The 21331-nt window shown below is 40.8% G+C and overlaps 1 protein-coding gene across 2 annotated transcripts; it reads right to left on the bottom strand.

The window, feature by feature from the left end:
• Positions 1–1266: 1266 nt before the first annotated feature.
• utp4 (UTP4 small subunit processome component) lies at positions 1267–21310 on the bottom strand. Of its 2 annotated transcripts, XM_078257669.1 has the most exons (17): positions 21213–21310; positions 20859–21030; positions 20216–20404; positions 17609–17693; positions 15586–15675; positions 13616–13827; positions 13339–13510; positions 11334–11425; positions 9998–10094; positions 7413–7477; positions 7039–7155; positions 6767–6923; positions 6241–6347; positions 5283–5378; positions 4928–5113; positions 4693–4803; positions 1267–1992 (listed from the first exon to the last, which is right to left on the bottom strand). In XM_078257669.1, the coding sequence occupies exons 1-17, from the start codon at positions 21272–21274 to the stop codon at positions 1876–1878; spliced, it is 2127 nt and encodes a 708-aa protein (XP_078113795.1). In that variant the 5' UTR covers positions 21275–21310; the 3' UTR covers positions 1267–1875. The 2 variants fall into 2 exon arrangements, with proteins under 2 accessions (XP_078113795.1, XP_078113796.1); XM_078257670.1 differs by having other exon boundaries at positions 20859–21310.
• Positions 21311–21331: the final 21 nt, after the last annotated feature.

Genomic DNA, 21331 nt, shown 5'->3' on the forward strand with positions numbered 1-21331 from the left:
GGCGTGTAGCCGTAAATGCCATAAATATATTCTTTGTAAATCTTTACAGTCATTTCCAGAACCAAGCTGGCTTGCCTTGTTGCACGATCCAATTTGGTTTTCAAAAACTTCCAAGCTTGATAAGTTGTTTCCTGAAGCCAACAGAGTTTGAGAACGGCAACACGAAAGGTGAGCGAAAGGTAGGTAACATCCGACAATTATCTTGGAAATGTGTATAACCACAAAGGTTTGCTAATAATAGCTGACACCTGATCACTTACAAAGGATGCTTGGCAATGTTACGGGGCCAGCTATACAAACCTCTGCTGGAAATTCTGCTGGCACTAAAACCATGAGAGGATGAATAATAAGGATAATAATAGGAAGAAGATGAAGAAATCTTGTTATTTTTGGATCTCAGTCAAACCTGTATTTCAAACAAGATGTATTACATCATTAGAACGGACTCAGCCAAGCGGTTTTGTGAGTGTTTTTTCAATTACTCCTTCCAAAAAATTCCTCCAATTTCCTCTTAAGTTAAAACTGTATTGTATTTCTTTGAGTATTTTCTATGTTCTGAAAATAAACACAGATTAAAAACAAAAAACACCTAAAAGTAAATAAGGTTGAAATTGTACAGTAATAAGTGTTCGGAAACTAATAAAACAAATCTATATTTTTTCTTTTTCTCATTGATAATGGTTATATTGTTTTATTTCTGAGAGTTCTGAATAAATAAATGACATTTCTGTGTGTTCCCAAACAAATAAATGTAGTACCTTAAGTTTAAATTGAATGTTTTTATGTTCTGTGTGGAGGTAGAGACATGAAGTGTGACATACTGTGTGAGGTGAAAGGGATAGGTGCACGCCAGAAAACAACACAAAGTTAGTTATTGCAGTTGGGCCCGCTGATTTGGTCTGCTCACCAACAGGCAGCTGCAGCAGTGGCTTTGAAACACAGTATGGAGCCAGTTAAGGTACTTACACAGGCCCCCAATTACTGCAAGTTTGTCAAAAATGTAAATCCTTCCGAGTCATAACTCAGTTAGACATAATATTCATATTGTAAGATTCACTGTGATTTAAGTGCAACACATTGGGAGCACATAACACGTCAATGCACCTGCACCCATTTTTTTCCTTTTGATGCCTATCATCACAGGATATACCACTGACTGACTGATATAATTATTACTCTGTGGCTAAGCTACAAATTTGTCCAAACAAACCTGCAGTAGTGTTCATAAGCAGTGTGACTAATCTGAAACCACCAAAGGAAACATCCTCAATGTGAAGGTTTTTAATGGTAATAAGGACATGGGCATGTGACAGCCAACAAGTTACTCATGTTTGAAAAGGTTAGCAAAACAAAATGAAACCACAGTATGCGCTGATGCTCATTTGCATCTGTGTTTTTGTAAAGCAGTCCTTCGCTTATGAACAAAATTAGATTATTGCAAAAATCTGTCATCCTGAGCTAAAGTTACAGCAATGGGATTTGTTTTGACAAATGTTTTTTTAAACTGGTGGGATGACTGACATCCTTTTCACTTCCACTTCTATTTGTGGGTTGATGTTTACTCCATGATTTGTAATTGAACTGAAACAAAATATGTCAGTTCATTTCTTCTTTGTTGTGGATGGAAAAAACAATCTATAGATATGATTTTACCTTATGAAACATGAAAGTGTTGGAAATAGGGAAGTACACATGCTGCCTTCTGACAGACTGACAAACAGACACACACACACACACACGCGCGCGCACACACACGGTTTACAAAAGGGTGATACATTAACACTTGTTGAAAATGATTTTAGATGCAAGAGTTACAGTGCGGTAACAATCCTTTCCTCTGACATGAACGTTCCAGCTGAGACACCTTCACTTCATTTATGTAGCAAACTTCTTCTGCCGGACAGGTGCAGGCAGCTGAGACATGATGTTCAGCAGGGGCCGCTCCACTACGACCAGAGAGTGGTCCTCCAATAAACGCACACACATGAGATGCTGTAGGACCAAATCAGAAGAACAAATAACGTCAGTAAGATTATTGGGAAAATGAAGTAGGTTTGTTCACAGAAAAACATGTATCCGAGTGTAGTTAACAGGGTCTCTACTGGCTTGAGAATGAGAATTTAATACTGTGTACCTTCACATAGGTGTGTAAATCACACATTTTATCATTATATCGAAGGATACAATTTTTACTGGTATCAAAAAAGTCTGCAACTAGGGGGCCTGCGATCAATACGAGATGATACCATAAGCCCATTTGACAATCAGTTTATATATATATATATATATATATATATATATATATATATATATATATATATATATATATATATATATATATATATATATATATATATAAAAAGCAACTAAACTATGATTTGACAGTTTCATTACTAAGCTCTTCCAGAAGTTGAAGTGCTCTTTAAGCACCGCACTTAAGTGGAAGTACTAAAATATTCAACATTTTTTGTACTTAAGTATTGCAAGTAGTTTATTTAAAAATGTACTACTCAAGTACTAAAAGTACAACTATTGTCAAGGTCAAAGTTTGAATATCATATCGCTTATATTATTTCAAATGTTTAGCCTAAAGTAGGCCTGCATTTTGGAGAGGGACATTAGGAAGAAATACACTGGTTGACTGACATGACACCATTGTAGCCTATTCATACAATACTATCAATCCAGGCTAAAGTGAATGATATTAATAATGCATGCATATTGTGTCCTCTAAATTTCAGGTTGTGGTCGACTAGCTTTGGTTGTTTGATAAATTGATCAATACTGATTGTGATTGGTGGTATGCTGTGCATGCAGAGCCTGCATGTCACGCACCAGCAACAAACCGTGTATCCAAGAACACTTCAGTCAGTGTAAATTACGTTAGACACAGACTGCTGTTACGTTTCCAGCGCCGTGGCTCCGAACTATAACGTTAGTTGGCACTTTTTCTTTAGGCTACCTAGATTAGCTTTAGCCTGGCTGGTAGCAGCTTTCCCCGGTGAAAAATGGGCGGGCGACGTCGTGATAACGTTGCATTTATCAGGTGATTTAGCTGGTCTTTGAAGCGTACATAAAACACTGACTACTGTAGCTTCAAAACCCATGGAAATGTTGCTGTATTAAAAAAGAAAAAAATTACACTGTAGCCTATTCCTCCGACACGCTGTATTAATGTTACTATTTAAAACGCTTTCTAGGTTAGTGGGGATGCATACCGCTCAAAACCAACATTAAAAACGTAGTAATCTTCCCTCAGCGTTTAGTTTTGTTGCTAAACTGTGTGTAAAATGAGCGGTGACGTTAAATCATCTTTTCAGATAACGGCACTCTAGGGTTCCGTCTATTTGCTGGATTGTTCCGAGGTAACCGTCGGTAGCTAACGTTAGCAGACAAGCCCGTTGACAGGTTAACAGTAGGCTATTAATATTTATACACAATGACACACAAAGCAAACTTGCTAAAAAAGTAACTAGGCTACACGCTGTTTTCAGAGATATCTATTTTTTTTTTTTTTGGATATTGGATGTGAAAAGGAGGAAATGGTTCTTCCATAACATTGCACTTTAGATGTGTGTGAATTTCCCCACACCAGGAGTAATTTATATAGTTCTATTTTATAGCGCTCGATTATCTGCTCAAAAAAATTTTCTATGTTAAACGTAAAATGTTCTACTAAAGAAAAGATAGAAAATAAATATTTGTGTGTGCTGTAAAGCGGTTAGAAAATATGAAATCGGAATCGGCTAAAAATCGGTATCGGCATGTCAAAGAAATAAAAAGAAAATTGTAATCGGTGCATCTCTACTATTTTCACTTTGTATTTTCATAATATTGGATCGTTGAATCGATCATATCGTTACGCCCCTCCCTTCATATCGAGTCTGACCTGATCAATTAAAAACCTGAGACGGGACATGTTCAGCCGTTTGAAAACTGTGAGAAGCATTTAATCCTCACAACTCTATGTAGTCACGTGTTTTAGACCTTCAACAATGCTACTAAACATTTAGATCACAGGAAACTCTACACTAAAAATAATAAGTGAGTTCTGTGGTCCCCCACCCCCCACTGCTGCCAGACCGACAGCCCTGTGTGGAAAAAAATGCAGCCCTCATTCATTTGAATGGAGCCGTTTCATCTGCGCAGTGCGGCTGCCAACACTGGGGATCCGGAAAAAACAAAAACGTTCAACCAACCTCGACTTTTGCTGCAACACAACGTAATGCAGCAATGCACTGCATCGGCCAAACAAACACATGCAGTGCACAGGTCGATAACTATGTTTTGACATCTGAGAACGCTTTAAACGCATTCATCTGTTATTCAAACAGAGACTTTGTGGAATGCTTTCATTGTCTCACCAGTACCTTAAACATGGTGCCACTAACGCAGCAGCACCTTGAGCTGTGTTTGGTCAGCTCAGGTTTTTTCTTCTGTAATATTATATTGTAAAGTAAGGGCAGGCAAGGCAAGCATTATGCTTCTGCCTGCTCCTTCTCGAACGCACCCCTTTTTTGTTCTTTGGTGGAATCGGATTGAGTCATTAGTGTTTTATCTTTGTTTTTATCTCTGATTCTTCTTTTACAGTATGTTGATTGTTCGAGGTAAATAAGAACTCAAAATCACATGACCACTTAGAAGCAGTGCAGCAGTTAAAGTAGAGCTCCACTGTGCTCAGTATAATGGTACCTGGAAAATCTTGCATATCTTGAAGGCGTGGCTGTGTATGATCCTCTGTGGCTCAGGAAGACTCCTCAGTGTCATCTGATTGTAGAATGGAGTCTTTGCTTCAGGGAGGGGCTGCATGTGGAAACAAAGACACAAAAGTATAGCATCAGAATCATTTAAACCCCCCCTCCCCCATCCTTCTTTCATTGGTTTACTATCGACATTGGCAGACGGGTCAGCTTAACTGCTCACATACCAGACTCTGGTCAATGATACAGAACATGAACGTGTCGTGCAGAATGATGTGAGCTGGATTTTTTGGATTGAAGGTGACGTGGGTGATGGGTGTGTCCCTCTCCAACCACAGAGAGTGCAGTCCTTGTTTCTGCAGCTTCCGACTCCACTCCGTGTACTCCTTCTGCACCAGAGAGAACTCAAAGATCTGCAACACACACACACAACTGTAACGAGACCTGTAGAATGCATCCATCTCAATATTATCTCTGACAAGCTTTATGTTGTACTCGTCTTTTACTGTGGTAAGCAGAGCAGACGATTAACAGTTCAATACAGGATAAGAAGAGTCTGAAAAAACCTGGTGCAGTGTTTACCTGCTGGTCAGCATGCACCGCAACAAGGTTGCTGGTTGTTGGGTGGATGGCTATGGCAGTGGGACATGAGCTGTACACTGGAACTGTACAATGAAGCTGCAAACATACACAAGACATTGGGAGTTTACTGTAAATTTGACCGATCAAGAAATAACATGGATAGAATTAGGGCTGGATCCGAATATTCGAAGATTTGTTCGATGGGTAGGTATTTCATTTTCAATTTTGGGATTCAAAAGGTATTTTTGCTTGTTTTATTTAAAACGTGCATGGAGGCTAAAATGTGCTGTGGCGTTTTGTCTGGATTAGGCTGCTAGCGAAGAATGGAGAAATGAGTTACAAGCGAGCAGTCTGATGTGTGTAGAGGTCTGTATGGTTGTACCGTAGCAGTCTGGTGTCGTTCAGGCGATTTGATAAAAAGGTAAAGATAGTACGACCGTGCACAATGCCAATACAGTGAGGTACTGGCTGGCTGAGCCTTCATTCACAGACACTGCGTTCGTCGTCACTCGTCAGACAGTCCGGCAAAAAACGCAGGTCTGTACATTTATTTTGAATGCCTGCGGCAAAATGTTGACACCAATTCAACTTTTTGGAGACAAAGCAACCCGACGTCACCCTGCGTGGCCAGTCATGTAATCGGCCATCAGACTCGTCAGTCCGTTTTGCGATGTGCGAGTCCTATAACGTTACAGGAAACATCACTGCCTCCAAAAACGTTTTAAACACTATGAACAAAAGCAAAGTTGCTTCATTCTCGCTTCATCTCGTCTTTCTCTCTCTCTCTCTCTCTCTCTCTCTCTCCGTGAATTGAAGCTGCCTTCGCATGCGCTCGGAAAAATGTAACACCCCCTGCCGCCTGACACCGAAGCTTCAAATATGCACTGTTGATAAGTACCGAAGCTTCGAAGCTCAAAAAGAGGTATTCGGTACAGCCCTAGTTAGAGTTCCAACTCACCTTTAGCTTGTCAAGGTTGTAGACATGGATCTCACAGTCTGTGTTTGCTGTGGCGAGCCACTTGCCATCCTCACTGGCAAACAGCAGGTGGACTGTCTGTCTGGAGCCTGGACATCACACACAAAGATGGTTACACACTCAGAGTATAAAGTAAAGTAAAAGTACGAGTGCGTAGGTAACTTTGACCGATTAAGGTTCTACTGCGGTGTGGTTGTAAATGACTCATCCTAATTGAGGGAAAGAAAATTTGATTTCTTCAACTGAAAAAAACAAAACAAATAACAGCTGTTGCAATGAACCCTTTACCTAGGGACCAGGATCAATTGACCGCATAGTAAAGTGAGTATACAAATAATTTACTCAAAGAAGTGGATTTAATGTAGTGCTATGGAGGCAGTGCAATTTTCATTTCTCCCCCCCAAAGTAGCATAAAGGGATCCTGGTTTCCACAAAACTGATCACAGTTCTTGACTCGGAAATGTGCTGCTCTCAATTCTACAATATTACAGATTGGACTCGGACTCACCTGACTTGGGTTTGAGGGTATGAAGGTATTTGCACTCCGGCTGGTTGAGGGCAATGACGATGACTGAAGAATGGCTGGAGGAAGCAAAGAGTTTGGAGGAGTCGGGGGAGAAGCAGAGCTGGTGGGCCGAGCGAAGGTCCTTGGGTAGTTTGGACACCTGGAGAGAGAAGAGGAAAGAGACGGCGAGGGGTGAGCTAACTACGTTAACTATAACATATTACTATGTTGATGAGTAAACAGTGAGTAGTGAAGAGTGTTGATGAGCAGCCCACCTTGGTGAGGCTGATGTTGTTGTTCTGTAATCTGTAAAGACGGAAACTGGTGACAGTAGAGTATGCCAGCCAGCCCCCGCATGGAGACAAAGCACTGCAGCAGATATGATCCTCTCCCTGCAGAAGTCAGCACACACAGTCAGCTTTTTGTTTCATTACCATCCATCCATCCGTTTTTTTGCCATATACATATTCTTGTATGAATGTTTAAAAAAAAAAAAAAAACATGTTGAAACAATTTGAGAAACTATTATTTACTATGGGGAAAACACCAATAATTAAAATAAAAAAAATAAAAAAGACGCTTCCACTGCACCATACAGATACAGTGAGGTTTCTTAACGTAAAACAACAATACACGCATCAGTACACACCTTCCTCTTCAGCTGGATCAGTTTCTCTGGTTTTCTCTTCACAGGTAGACTGTCACCAGGCTTCCCTGTTATCGTACACAGTATGAACAATTATTACACTATGAAAAGTCTCCTATCAGATAAAGACAAATGTTCATTATTGTTTTTCCTGTTTATTCAAGGTTCGTACACCTTTTCCAAGGTCAAATTCAAGCAGTTTTCAAGGTCTATTTTAAAGCTTTTTCCAGCACCTTACACCACCGTAAAATACATACCAATACATAGTCCAAATTATTATTCAGTGTTTTTATTACATTAAAAGAGATAATGCGATAAACAGCCAAAATTGTGTTTCGTAATAGCAGAAGGATCAGATATTTAAGCAAAACAAGTTTTATTTTTCAAAAATATCACTGTCTAAGTCGTATCACTCGACAGGTTCACTTCACTAACCCTGAATTATCACCTTTAGGATAACAGTTGCTGCACCCTCTTAGATTTTGCTCGAAATTTATGCTAACCTAATGTCAGTCTTTTCACACTTTTTTCCCAAATCTAGGGCATGCCGTACAAACTTGTAATAGTTCAGTCATATTGACACGTTTGTCTTCCACCCAACAAAGTTTGGGCTGCCTATGAATAATACTTTTCTTTATATTAATGTCCAAATATTGCTTCCCAGATAATGTGATTTTCAGGCTGTAAAACTGAAGTAATTTCAAGGGCTGAAAATGTGAAGACATAGGATTTGAACAGAAATATTTCACAGGCCTTGGTTTGGGACAGTCTTGATATAGACAAGGTTTGAACAAAATCTGAGACAGTGCAACAACAACCTGTAATTACATTTTAACCCAGAAGACTGACACACTGCACAGACACCTGCCTGATAAATAACCTACATTATGTAATTGATTTTTTTTTTTATATTTGTCAATGTCAATTTCATTGCCAAGACATATACATTCATCTACTGGAATAGAGCAGTGTAAATATTGCATAAGGCCATCCTCAACCTTACAGTAGGCTACTTGTATCGTTGTATGACACTCCATCTGACACGATTTCTGTTCAGCAATCAACGATTGTTGTTATGCACTGGGCAACGTTTGCAGGTTTTAATTTGCGGGTAGTTAACGTTACAGTTACTGTGATGTAACTTTGGCTATGTTCACTGCATATTCCACAAATGAACGTGCCATAACGGACATGCAATACAAATGTACGGTATTTTATTGTGAAACTTCTCAGCTGAGGCTTAAAAGGAAGTTACAGTTAACAGAGCTTTTATTGTGACGGGAAAAACGGAAGTGGATAAAGTGTTGCATTTTCTGACGTTTGTCTGTGTCAGGGTTGAATAAAGTGAGACGTGCAGTGCCGTCTTGGTTCCAGCATTGGAAGCCCGTGTCTTTACTTTACAGCCAAACCTGAGTCTAGACAGTATTAGAAACCCTCGGTTACACTAACATTACATTATCACACCAAGTACTCAGTCACTTAGCCTGCGAATTCCTAGCTAGCAGTTACTAGCATAAACAAATAGGCGCTAACGTGTACAGTAGGCTAGCTACTTCAGTTGGCTAACTTGAAAAGTCTTACACGTCATGTGACTCGAGAGTGCAGACTCGCCCATTGTGAAAAGCTGCACGTCTTTTTTGCAGACTTTACAAGAGGCAACTCGTGGGGTTTGTTTAATCCATAATTTGTATTTTTCATCTTCCAGCCAACGTTCATTGGAATGACAACCTGCCGGCGATATTACGAATCCTACTATGGCCACACCCCGCCCTACGAAGCAGCTCGATTGGTTAGGGTTAGGCATTTTAGCTTGAGTGGTTAAGGTTAGGCTAACCGATTGGTCAGGGGATAGGACCTATACAGGGGGCGGAGTCACATATGGAAACAGACTGGCAGATCGCAGTCACACATGCACAAGCGAGCAGGTTTCATTTTAAGCTCGCCAACATTTTATTTCTCTATTTGATAAACAAACTATTCAGTCAGATAGGTATTTGTCGTGAAAGAAATAAGTTACAATTTCAAGCATTTTATCCAAAATGTAAGCACTTTTCAAACCTTGAAAACATCAAAATTCAAGCATTTTCATGGATTTCAAGTAGGGCTGGGCGATATGGAGAAAATCAAATATCACGATATTTTTGGCCAAATACATCGATATCGATACTGCAACGATATTGTACTATTGGTGCTTTCACAAAATATTTACACAATGAGATTTTTGATAAATAATCATCAATAATGTGGATATAATGACTACGTGGGTAAAGGCTAATAATAGAACAGATAGAACAGTCTGGTAAGTTCAGAAAATGACATCACTTTACTGTAATGCAGCCTTTAAAACCAGGCAAAGACAACAATTATGCCAAATTATGATATTACGATATCCAAAATCTAAGACAATATCTAGTCTCATATCACGATAGATACAATATCGATATTTTGCCCAGCTCTAATTTCAAGCACCCGTACGAACCCTGTTATTAGATCTCCTTTAGTTTTCACCATCACTTTAACTGTTTGCCATTTCTTGCATTATAATGCAGTACTATGGATGTGTGTGTGTGTGTGTGTGTTTTACTCACCATGTCCATCGCTCTCCCCTAGTCTCCACAGCTCTAAATGATCAGGGAACTGGAAGAGCAGCAGTCCTGCTTTCTTTGCACAACAGACCAGGCTTCTCTACATGGAAGACAGGCAGAGGTAAGCAGGTCACCATGGGAACAGTCATGATCTACATTTGCCTTGGTGCTCTCTTTTACAGTGCATTCAGAAAGTATTTAGACCCATTCACTTCCCCCCCCCCTTTGGCTTTGGGTTAGCCGGTCCCTCAGTCCCTGCCACTAAAAAGCCACCCAACCGCATGACGTTCATTCAACCAAATTCAACCACACCGTTCAACCTTGTTGTTGATGGTTGTCCTTCTGGAAGTCTCTCCCATCTCTATACATTATCTCTGGAGCTCAGCCAAAGCGACTATAGGGTTCTTGGTCGGCTATCTTACCAAGATAGGCGGCCAGCTCTAGGAAGAGTCTTGAACGCAGCAGAATTTGTTTTTGTAGCCTTCCCCAGATCTGTGTCTCGACACAATCCTGTCTCTGAGTTCTGCCGGCAGTTCCTTCGACCTCATGGCTTGGACTTTGCTCTGATATGGTCAGCTGTGAGGAACTTAATGACAGGTGTGTGCCTTTCCAAATCTTCGCAGATCAATTGAATTTACCACAGCTGTACTTAGAGAAGAGTCCCGCATACTGACCATTACGCAAGCAATAGTTTATTTAGAAAAATACAACGTTTCGGTCTTAGACCTTCATCAGGTAAACCACAGCTGTGCTCCAATCAAAGTGTAGAAACATCTCACATAATCAATTGAAATTGGCGGCCACATTTCAAGTTTCATAGTAAAGGATCTGAATATAAATAATCCTAAACATGTTTCAGCTTTGTCATTATGGGGTATTGGTGGGAACATTTCATTTAAATGATTTTAGCATAAGGCTGCAACATAAAGTGAAAAAAGTGAACCGGTATGAATACTTTCTGATGCACTGTAAACTCAATCATGCCACACTATTAAAACAAATCAGTTTTGTATGCATTTGCTTATTGGCCGATACATAAAACATGATGCACAAAAATATTGAGCCCTTTTCCAAACAGTGTTCTTCACGTTTTTGAGAGGTAGCGAGTGATTGTATTCTTTTTTTCTTTTCTTAAATATTTTTGGGCTTTATTCTATAGAATAGCTGAAGACAGGAAAAGGGGGGGAAGAAATGACATGCAGCAAAGGGCCACAGGTCGGACTCGAACCCGGGACACCGCACTAAGGACTGAGTCTTAGTATATGGGGCACACGCTCAACCAGGTGAGCTACCAGGGCGCCCCGAGAGAGAGACTGTTTCCTACTAAATATGTACTCACATGTGGGAGAGTCATTTTGCGCAGCGCTGATTCCTGGGTGTTCTTCTCCACCTTGTCCAAGAGGGGTCGCACTACCAGCTGGGTGTCCATACCTGCCATTATTACAAACAATCAAAACAATCATCATCATTTTGTCATATTACAAGTTCATCTTTAAGATGGAGTACAAGTTCTTTTAGACTGTATACTTCATTGCACAGTAAATGTTCCCGTGTTTTGGACACTGCTGAATCATACAGGGTGTCCGGTTAAAGAAAGTAAAAGGGGGTTAGCCACAGAGCGACAACCTCAACACAGGCTCACTAACTTAAGGTGGGCTGACCTTTAAGGTAGACCATCTAGAGCTGTATCAATTCCAAATTTTGCTGTGCAATTAATTGTCTAAGAAAAAAAATTGATGACAGTGTCATGTCACTCTTATGTAGATACCTTCAAGTAAAGTGTAATCCAATTATGTAATAATTGTTACCGGCCAAAAACCAGCTATTCTGAGTATTCTCTTGAGTGACAAGCCGCTCCTCCAAGTTTTGCTTTAGTGATCTCTCCCTCGCCAACCCAGGGAAAACCCTGATCAGTTATAAAACCTTGTCAGGATATTTAGTTTTATGATCCTTAAGTATTGATCTAAACTTTTCCACAGATGAGAGTTAAACTGGACTTTCATTAAGTCATGCACTTGCTGCAAGTTGTAAAAGTAGCCTAAAACTAACAAGTTTCTTGTGCTTTTCATGGTGGCCCTGTAACTTGTTGAGAGGTAAATCTATGATGTATGGCCTTGCAAATAAAGACAGTTCTTCAAATTCACATTGTTTTTCAGTATGTACAAAATATGATTATCATAGATACTTGTATTATACAGTATCGACGTCAGTAAATATCGGTCATCGGCCATAACAGCAATGTTCTGCGGATATCAGTGTATCCCTAAAAACAATTTGACCTGATGATGGCACTACAGAGAAAGCTAAGGTAGCACCTAAGTTATTACTATTTATCCTAAAGGGGACATTAATGTCTAAACCAAATTTCATGGCATCCCATCCAATAGTAATCTAAACAACTGTACAGTTGTTTAGATTAAGGCTGCACGATATGAGGAAAAGAGAGGGTTTTCACGACGCGTCATCAGACCAGAAGTCGCCATATTGGAGGTACTCCGCATCACAACAAAAGCACAGGCACTGAAGTAGATCCCGAACACCGTCAAGGAAAATGGTTAATTATTGCCGTGTTTTAGGTTGTACCAATAGGTCAGACCAAGAAAAACATTTGGAATATTATCGGCTTCCAAAAGTTATTAAAAACCAGGGAGAGGAATGCCAGAAGTTATCAGAGGAAAGGAGGCGCTTGTGGTTGGCAAAGCTCAACCAGGATCTACGAGGGAAAACTGTCTTGTTCGGTCTTTGAAATGAAAAAAAAAAAAAAAAAAAACTATTGAGAGTCACTTGGCTACACCTTCAGTATCGCAATGATATCATACAGTTAAGGTTAGGTTGATTAAAGACGTTATTGCATTACTTACTTTGGCCTTCACAACACAACAGTCGTTAATGACTTGGTACTGCGTCTCCCTCACCCATCCACACACACCATCTGGTTATAAGCCTCCAAACTTTTGTAGGATTTAAAAAGGTATTCTGCTGTGTATGGGCTCGGCGAGAAAACCAGGTAGTTGACTATATCGGGATATGCAACTGAAGGAAGAATCACCGGGTCGCCATGGGTCCAAGAAGAGGGAGCCAACTTGTAGGGATCTGCACCGCCAGTAAACCGTAATTTCTTTCGAAATATCGCGCCTTTTCTTGTGGTCCAAGTCCTTCCCTATATGCCGTTGCAGCTTGGACGCGTTTTGATGAGCTTGTTTAGACAAAGTATTAAAGTATCCAAAGCGCACAATACTCCATGGTATTGTGTGCAGCCCTAGTTTAGATTCCTCTTCATTTTAAAATGTGATTACAAAAAATGTATACATCACTCAAACACCAACAGAAGATTTAACACTGACCTCCAGAAACCACAGCGGTTTCGGTGTGGGCGAGCGCCCTCACATCATGCGAGTGGTTTTTAAAGGTCCTAGTTCGGACCCATTCCTTATCCTGCTGGCCAACAGTAGAGGAGATGAACTGAAACTGGACGACCGTGCCCTCTGAAGTCCCAGCTACCAGACTGCTCTCATCCTGTTAAACATTTAGAATGTTTAACATTATGGATTCTCTTGGGATGCGAGACTAAAACTTCCCTCGGCCCTCAGTTACGCGTCTAATTCTTGGTTGTACACTTACATTTGAAACAGACAGAGCCAGAACGTCCCACTTGGTGACCAATTGAGTTCTGACCAGAGTTCCCGTGACTCCGTCCCAGATCTGGACCTTTCCGGCAGAGTCGCCGCTAACGATGGTGTGGTCAGACAGGAAGACGATGCTCCAAACCACCACCTCTTTGCTCTTGGATGCTCCGACACCTCTTTCCACCAGCAGTCTGTGTGTGGCGCGGCCTGAAGTCCGCAAATGAAAAAATGGAAAGGTTACAATCATATCATTAGGGGATTTTTAAAAAGGGAATTTCGCCATTTTTCAACGTGGAACCTGTTTTCCCATGCATTTGTGTCCAAGTGACTACAGGCGCTGACACACCAACCCGATTATCGGCCGTCGGACAGTCTGGCGAGGTCAGTGACTCGAGTCTGTTTGGTGTGTTCCGTGTCGTCGTCAGTCGGAGGAGCCGTCGGCGTTCATTTGGGCTGATTTGACTTGTTGAATCGGCCAGTGGGCAGTCGGACTCAATGACCAATTACCGGAAATGACGAGCGGGATGAGCGTGACGAACGCCTCTCAAAATCCGACGAAAATATTTTAAACTGACCTTTTGTCGATCTGAAATGAAGACAGATTCAGCAACTGCATGGCCTATTTCTCACTTAAAATGGTTTCAGAAACACTATTTTTGTAAAATACGAGATCGTATTCCGAACGAGCTGCCGGTTTTCATTTTTTGGGCGACAATACAGATTAGCGCCGGCTCAAGCTGGTGTCGCTTCGATGTGTTCCGAGGCACTTTTTTGACCAACTCGGGGAGACCGATCAGTCCGACCTTTTCTGCCGACGGTCGGCCACGTGTCAGAGCCTTAATGTCAAGCATTGAGCGAGAACACTGAAACTAGCAGCCGCAAACCGAGCTGCAATGTAACCCTGTTGGGAAAATGTGCAACCTCAATGTATGTCTACTAAAAATGCTGTTTTTGCCACTGACAGGCTCAGTTTGTTATTATAAGTGTCTGACTACATTATGGGAAGATGAAGAAGTTTTGGGTGCAACTTACTGATACCAGGTCAACCCAGTAACTTTAGCTCACCTCTGCTCTGTCTGCAGCTCTCCACTCTTGGAACAGCGTTTTTCTGTAGTAAAATGTGCTTTGGTATAGGATTTCTTCTCCGCTGTGGCTGGCAGTAGTCTTTGCCGGTCAAAATGTTCCCTTCAGATCCGATGGTCTGCAAGGCGCATTGGCATCCATTTGTAGCTGTAGCACAACTAGCCTCAACTTCAGCCTGTCCGTATCCAAAAGGTAACATCTATGAAAGCTGCGCGAAGTGCAGCTCAACATTTTGATGGCCTAATTCGGAAAATGCGCAATTACAAATACTTTAAAATAACACAAAGCTACGCTTTGTGCACTCCCAAACAACAAACTCCTTGGAACTCCTCTCTTCCTCCCCCCACTCGCGTTCCACACTACACTCCATGGTTCCACACCGCTGTCTTCCGACAAGTCACCTCTCAAGATTTCATAACGATACTTCAACATCTTCCCATGATGTAGTCAGACAGTTATAGTAGAACAAAGAGGTTATAATAATAAGAGGTGACCCAATGAAGTGTTGCCTCCTATTATTATAAACTCTGCTTACCTATAATACCAATCCGAGTCAGTGGAAAAACAAGCACTTTTAGTCTACGTATATCTATGTACATTGACGGTGCGCATTTTCCTACAGGGTTACATTGCAGCCCAGTTCACAGCTGCCGGTTACAGTGTTCTCGCTCAATCAATTTCAATGAGTTTTTTTTTTTTTTTTTTAATCACATTTGTCACTTAGGCACAAATGCATGTGAACTATGGTCCAGGTTGAAATGTCCCCCTTTAAGGAATAAATGGAGTTTTAAAGTCAATATACACAAAACTCATCTTATAAGCTATTCTAACTGGTGGTGGGCTCTGTGCTAATATCTTCAGGATCGAGTTGTATCTACTTACCCGTCTCGGCATCAAAGATTCTGATCATGTCCATCATGCCAGCAGCAATCAGTGTACCAGAGGGATGCCAGGAGAGAGAGATAATACGACCTAAAAGATCACAGAAAACAAAATCAAACACTGAATGTCACTAAGGTTGCGTTCACACCTGCCTTGTTTGGTCCGTTTAAAACGAACCCAGGAGCGTTTGGTCGGGTAGTCCGGTTTGTCTGGACTTTATCTGAACTCTGGTGCGGCTCAAACAAACAAAACTCTGGTTTCGCTTGAATACGGGGGCCTCGGTCCACTTCCAAGTGAACTAGAGTTCGGTTCCCTTCAGGTGAGATCGCGATCCGACCCAAATGCAGGAAGTGGACCAAAAACAATGCATTTCCTAGCCTGCAATTTCAACCTTGCACACAGTTTACGGACTTATATATGATTTAAGGGATGATAACTTTCAGATCCGTCAGCTGTTCTGAGCACACATCGCTGATCATCTTTGTGACAACACATCATCATCTCTCGCTCTCTCCTTCACTCGCTGTCTGTCAGCTGCTCATTGTTTGCCTTCTTCTAAAGTATTCAAAATTTTTTTATAAGCAGACACTCCAGGGGCCGGACTTTCAAATAAAGAAAATAAAATGTATTTATACCTAATACGCATATTCATTTTCACTTTCTTACTAAATTAATGCTATATTTTTTTTTACATGCATTAGTGTAAGCAAACTCCAAAAAAACATGATGACACAAACAATGATAACTAGATAGGCTACTTAACTAGAAAATTATCTCAGATTAGGGGGCAGTTCACTGAGGAGTGATGGCTAAAGTCTGTGATTAATGAAACGTTGTTGTAGTATGCAGTGTCCCGATTGGTGGAAAATGCATGCAGAAAGAAATGGCCTGTTGTCAGGTAAAAATGTCACTGTCAAAGAGCCTGAAGGGAAACGTTGTGGAAAACAGCAGCTTTAATGATGAATGGACTGATAAGCAGGCTAGCATTCGTCCTGTATGCCTCATTTGAAATAAGACAATGCTGTTGCAAAATAATACAACCAGCAACATCATCAAGAATGAAGAACGCGGACATGATGATTTTGTCATTCACGTGCATATTAAATAGCCACATGCATCGGTTTTGGTCTTATAATACATCCACAGGTTTACCGCTCCAGCGGAGAGGATGGTTCGTTAAGACAGCAGCTAAGTTTACAAGAGTTCGTCCAAAGTTCAAAATTCTTCGCAAACTAAAATAAACAGTTAGACTACAAACTGACATCTTTCATTTTAGCTTGATTGTAAAAAGTCGCTATTTGCAGAGTAGAGCTGAGTGGAAAGCGCAGACAGAAATATCGGTTTCTACATGTTTATGCCTGTAGACAGAGTAAGTGGGTATTGATAAGTATTGACTTTTTAAAATCATGGAGGTTTTATTGTAGGCTACTTACAGTAACGAGTGTAGCGTTAGTTCATCTGCGCCAGCGGCAGTAAATAATCCTCAGTAACATTTCCCTTTCCTGTAACGTGTGTGTGTAGCGCGGGCATCGCTGTTCAGAATCCCGTCTATCCTCCAAAATGCAACGCTTGTATTCAAATGATTTGTGTTTGAAGCTGCATGGCATTCTGCTGGTTTACCTGGGTGTTGTCCAGTTAAGTGTGACTTAACGTTAGATCTGCAATACTGAAACTAATGGGAATGAGAATAGAGATGCAGTTACAAGGGGGCGGCTTTACGCTCTCCCTGTGGAATGTTCCCTGCTCTGAATGCTCAAAATGACCCGTGCCTATGCGCAATCTCCAAAAATGACCCATCCAAAACAAAATACATATCACATGTGTCCTTGGAGGAAAACAAAAATGGATAATTATCACTACCACACCTGGTTCCTACTGGCCATCATAGACAAATACATACATTTTTCAGCTAAAAAAAAAAAAAACAATTCTTAGAATTTTACTATACTCATTTGCCAAGCACATGTATACATAACTGCTAGCTGAAAAGCAGAAATACCTCTACATCAGCTTGTTCTCTTACCTTTTTGCCTGTCGAGGTTTCTTTGAAACTGAACTCTCTCCTCCAGTATTTCAAACATCTTTACTGTCCCGTCCTCACAACCGACCTGACAAGGAAAACACCCAGTCTATTAATAAAGCTGAAGGCTTGATAAGGCTCATCACTTCACTTTCAACCGAGGAAATGTTAGCCTGGGCGGAAGAATTTTAGTAACAGGCTTAGGCTACATCTACACTAGTGGTGGGAAAACATTTGAAAATTGTATCGTGATTTTTTTTTTTGCAAGTATTTTTAAAAAAACGATTCATTCCATAGACTATATTTTTTCATTTGATTTTTTTTAAATCAATGATTCGCCTAAATATTTTCCGTTTGTACGGTACCGCTGACGGCAACTACATCATATCCGTTTCCAGCAAAACAGGCCAGGAGCCTGTTCTTTACAGATGGAATAACTGTCAGACTGACTGATGTGCAATCTTTTCAGAAAATAATTAGTTTTTAGAAATGTTGCATGATGTATTGTCTCTAGAAGTGTATTATTCAACTTTTTTTTTTAAAGAAGGAAAAGAAAATCGCAATATTCATTGTTTTGAAGTCTGGATGGGCAGAAACAGAGACCTTTGGAAACGACGATGCATGTCAGCCTTAGCAGTTAGGTAGTCTTCATGCCTTTCAATAACAGTTCCACCTCGTGGGAGTCCAAGCAAATACAGTCAGGTCCATAAATATTGGGACATCGACACAATTCTAATCTTTTTGGCCACCACAATGGAGTTGAAATGAAACGAACAAGATGTGCTTTAACTGCAGACTTTCAGCTTTAATTTGAGGGTATTTACATCCAAATCAGGTGAACGGTGTAGGAATTACAACAGTTTGTATATGTGCCTCCCACTTTCTAAGGGACCAAAAGTAATGGGACAGATTAACAATCATAAATCAAACTTTCACTTTTTAATACTTGGTTGCAAATCCTTTGCATTCAATTCCAGCCTGAAGTCTGGAAGGCATAGACATCACCAGACGCTGGGTTTCATCCCTGGTGATGCTCTGCCAGGCCTCTACTGCAACTGTCTTCAGTTCCTGCTTGTTCTTGGGGCATTTTCCCTTCAGTTTTGTCTTCAGCAAGTGAAATGCATGCTCAATCGGATTCATGTCAGGTGATTGACTTGGCCATTGCATAACATTCCACTTCTTTCCCTTAAAAAACTTTTTGGTTGCTTTCGCAGTATGCTTCGGATCATTGTCCATCTGCACTGTGAAGCGCCGTCCAATGAGTTGTGAAGCATTTGGCTGAATATGAGCAGATAATATTGCCCGAAACACTTCAGAATTCATCCTGCTGCTTTTGTCAGCAGTCACATCATTAATAAATACAAGAGAACCAGTTCCATTGGCAGCCATACATGCCCACGCCATGACACTACCACCACCATACTTCGCTGATGAGGTGGTATGCTTTGGATCATGAGCAGTTCCTTTCCTTCTCCATACTCTTCCCATCACTCTGGTACAAGTTGATCTTTGTCTCATCTGTCCATAGGATGTTGTTCCAGAAATGTGAAGGCTTTTTTAGATGTTGTTTGGCAAACTCTAATCTGGCCTTCCTGTTTTTGAGGCTCACCAATGGTTTACATCTTGTAGTGAACCCTCTGTATTCACTCTGGTGAAGTCTTCTCTTGATTGTTGACTTTGACACACATACACCTACCTCCTGGAGAGTGTTCTTGATCTGGCCAACTGTTGTGAAGGGTGTTTTCTTCACCAGGGAAAGTATTCTTCGGTCATCCACCACAGTTGTTTTCCGTGGTCTTCCGGGTCTTTTGGTGTTGCTGAGCTCACTGGTGCGTTCTTTCTTTTTAAGAATGTTCCAAACAGTTGATTTGGCCACACCTAATGTTTTGCTATCTCTCTGATGGGTTTGTTTAGATTTTTCAGCCTAATGATGGCTTGCTTCACTGATAGTGACAGCTCTTTGGATCTCATATTGAGAGTTGACAGCAACAGATTCCAAATGCAAATAGCACACTTGAAATGAACTCTGGACCTTTTATCTGCTCCTTGTAAATGGGATAATGAGGGAATAACACACACCTGGCCATGGAACAGCTGAGCAGCCAATTGTCCCATTACTTTTGGTCCCTTAAAAAGTGGGAGGCACATATACAAACTGTTGTAATTCCTACACCGTTCACCTGATTTAGATGTAAATACCCTCAAATTAAAGCTGAAAGTCTGCAGTTAAAGCACATCTTGTTTGTTTCATTTCAACTCCATTGTGGTGGTGTATAGAGCCAAAAAGATTAGAATTGTGTCGATGTCCCAATATTTATGGACCTGACTGTAAATCCCTGGTCTTACTTTTCCCCATTTTTGTTCTTTCTCCAAAGTATCTTCTGTATTTTCAACTTATACATCCATGATTTTCATGCAAATGGTCATGTGATATGCGTTGTCAGGTGTCGCATGTTATTATGGACGGAGATTAGTTCTGCTACTGGAGCTAAAACTCTTGTGTGGACAGAGATTGTTTTTGTCTCAAAACGCCACTTAGAACTGAAAACAAAAATAGTAGTGTAAATGTAGCCTTAGAGTAATTATAATATCCAGAAGGTCTTGACTGACCGCTAGCAGTGTTCCCTGGCTGTTGCTACCGATGGTCCAGATTGGTCCTCCATAGGCCTCCACGGTGTACCTGGGCCTCAGGTTCTCCAGGTCATACTCCGTGATCTCTCCATTCAAACCAGCACTGAACAGACGCTGGCCCACCCAACACAGAGCCTCAACAGCCCTGCCGTCCTGTCCTGGGATGACCTGTGCATCAAAATCAAAACGAGGTTATACCTGCACATCTTACCTCCAGTTCAAAGTATTTTCCTTCAAGCTAAAACCCAGACACAATTAAAAACTCCATTGACAAATTGAGCAGTTAAGGGTTTCTCTGTCCATCTAAAAAAAATAAAAGTGCATGAAAAGGAGAATGTTAGGAGGAGAATTTTAGCACTAAGGAGCACTCTTTAATACGGAATACATGTACACACTACAACAGTTATTTTATTTTGGCAGGAATGTTTACCTATCTTTAAATTTCATTAACAAAGCTTTATTCGACCAAAAACTAAAAACATAGCATGAAGACAGAGAACACACGGGACTTCATTGAACCAAGTGCTGCTCAGTTGTTAATATAGAGTGCCCAATTAGCAAATTACTTCAGACCCAAGTGGGTCATGTGGGAAGGTTATCTCGACTCATACTGAATTGTTACCTTTTCTTGGAAGTAGTTGTCAGCGAAGTTGAAGATCTCCAGAGCTCCATCAGCCCGGGCCAGAGCAAGCCGCTCGGTGCGGCTGTTAAACGCCATGGCTCTGATAGCAGTGGGCATGTAGTCGAAGAACCGAACACGGTGCACCTTGAACTCACCCATTTTTTTTTTTTTACTATTTAAGGAAAACACAAATAGGCAGATTATTAAAGCCAGGCAGGCGAGAGCAAAACACAACCTTTAAACCTGCTGTTCGCTAGCAAAAAGCAAAACCCTTACAGGTTAAACACGCCGAATGCAAACAATCAATTCCTTTAAGTTCAACAGTATTTAAAAGCATTATAAAACGACGTTTACCCGCTGTTTTTCTTTACGGTCACTAAACTTTCTTTGCTATTCGCTTCACACGCCGGAAACATCAAGAACCACGTTGAGAACCTTTGAACCGGTAATGATTCACCCAAACAGGCTAAAAG

This window comes from Sander vitreus, chromosome 8 (assembly GCF_031162955.1).
Source record: "Sander vitreus isolate 19-12246 chromosome 8, sanVit1, whole genome shotgun sequence".
In the NCBI taxonomy this organism is placed as follows: domain Eukaryota; kingdom Metazoa; phylum Chordata; class Actinopteri; order Perciformes; family Percidae; genus Sander; species Sander vitreus.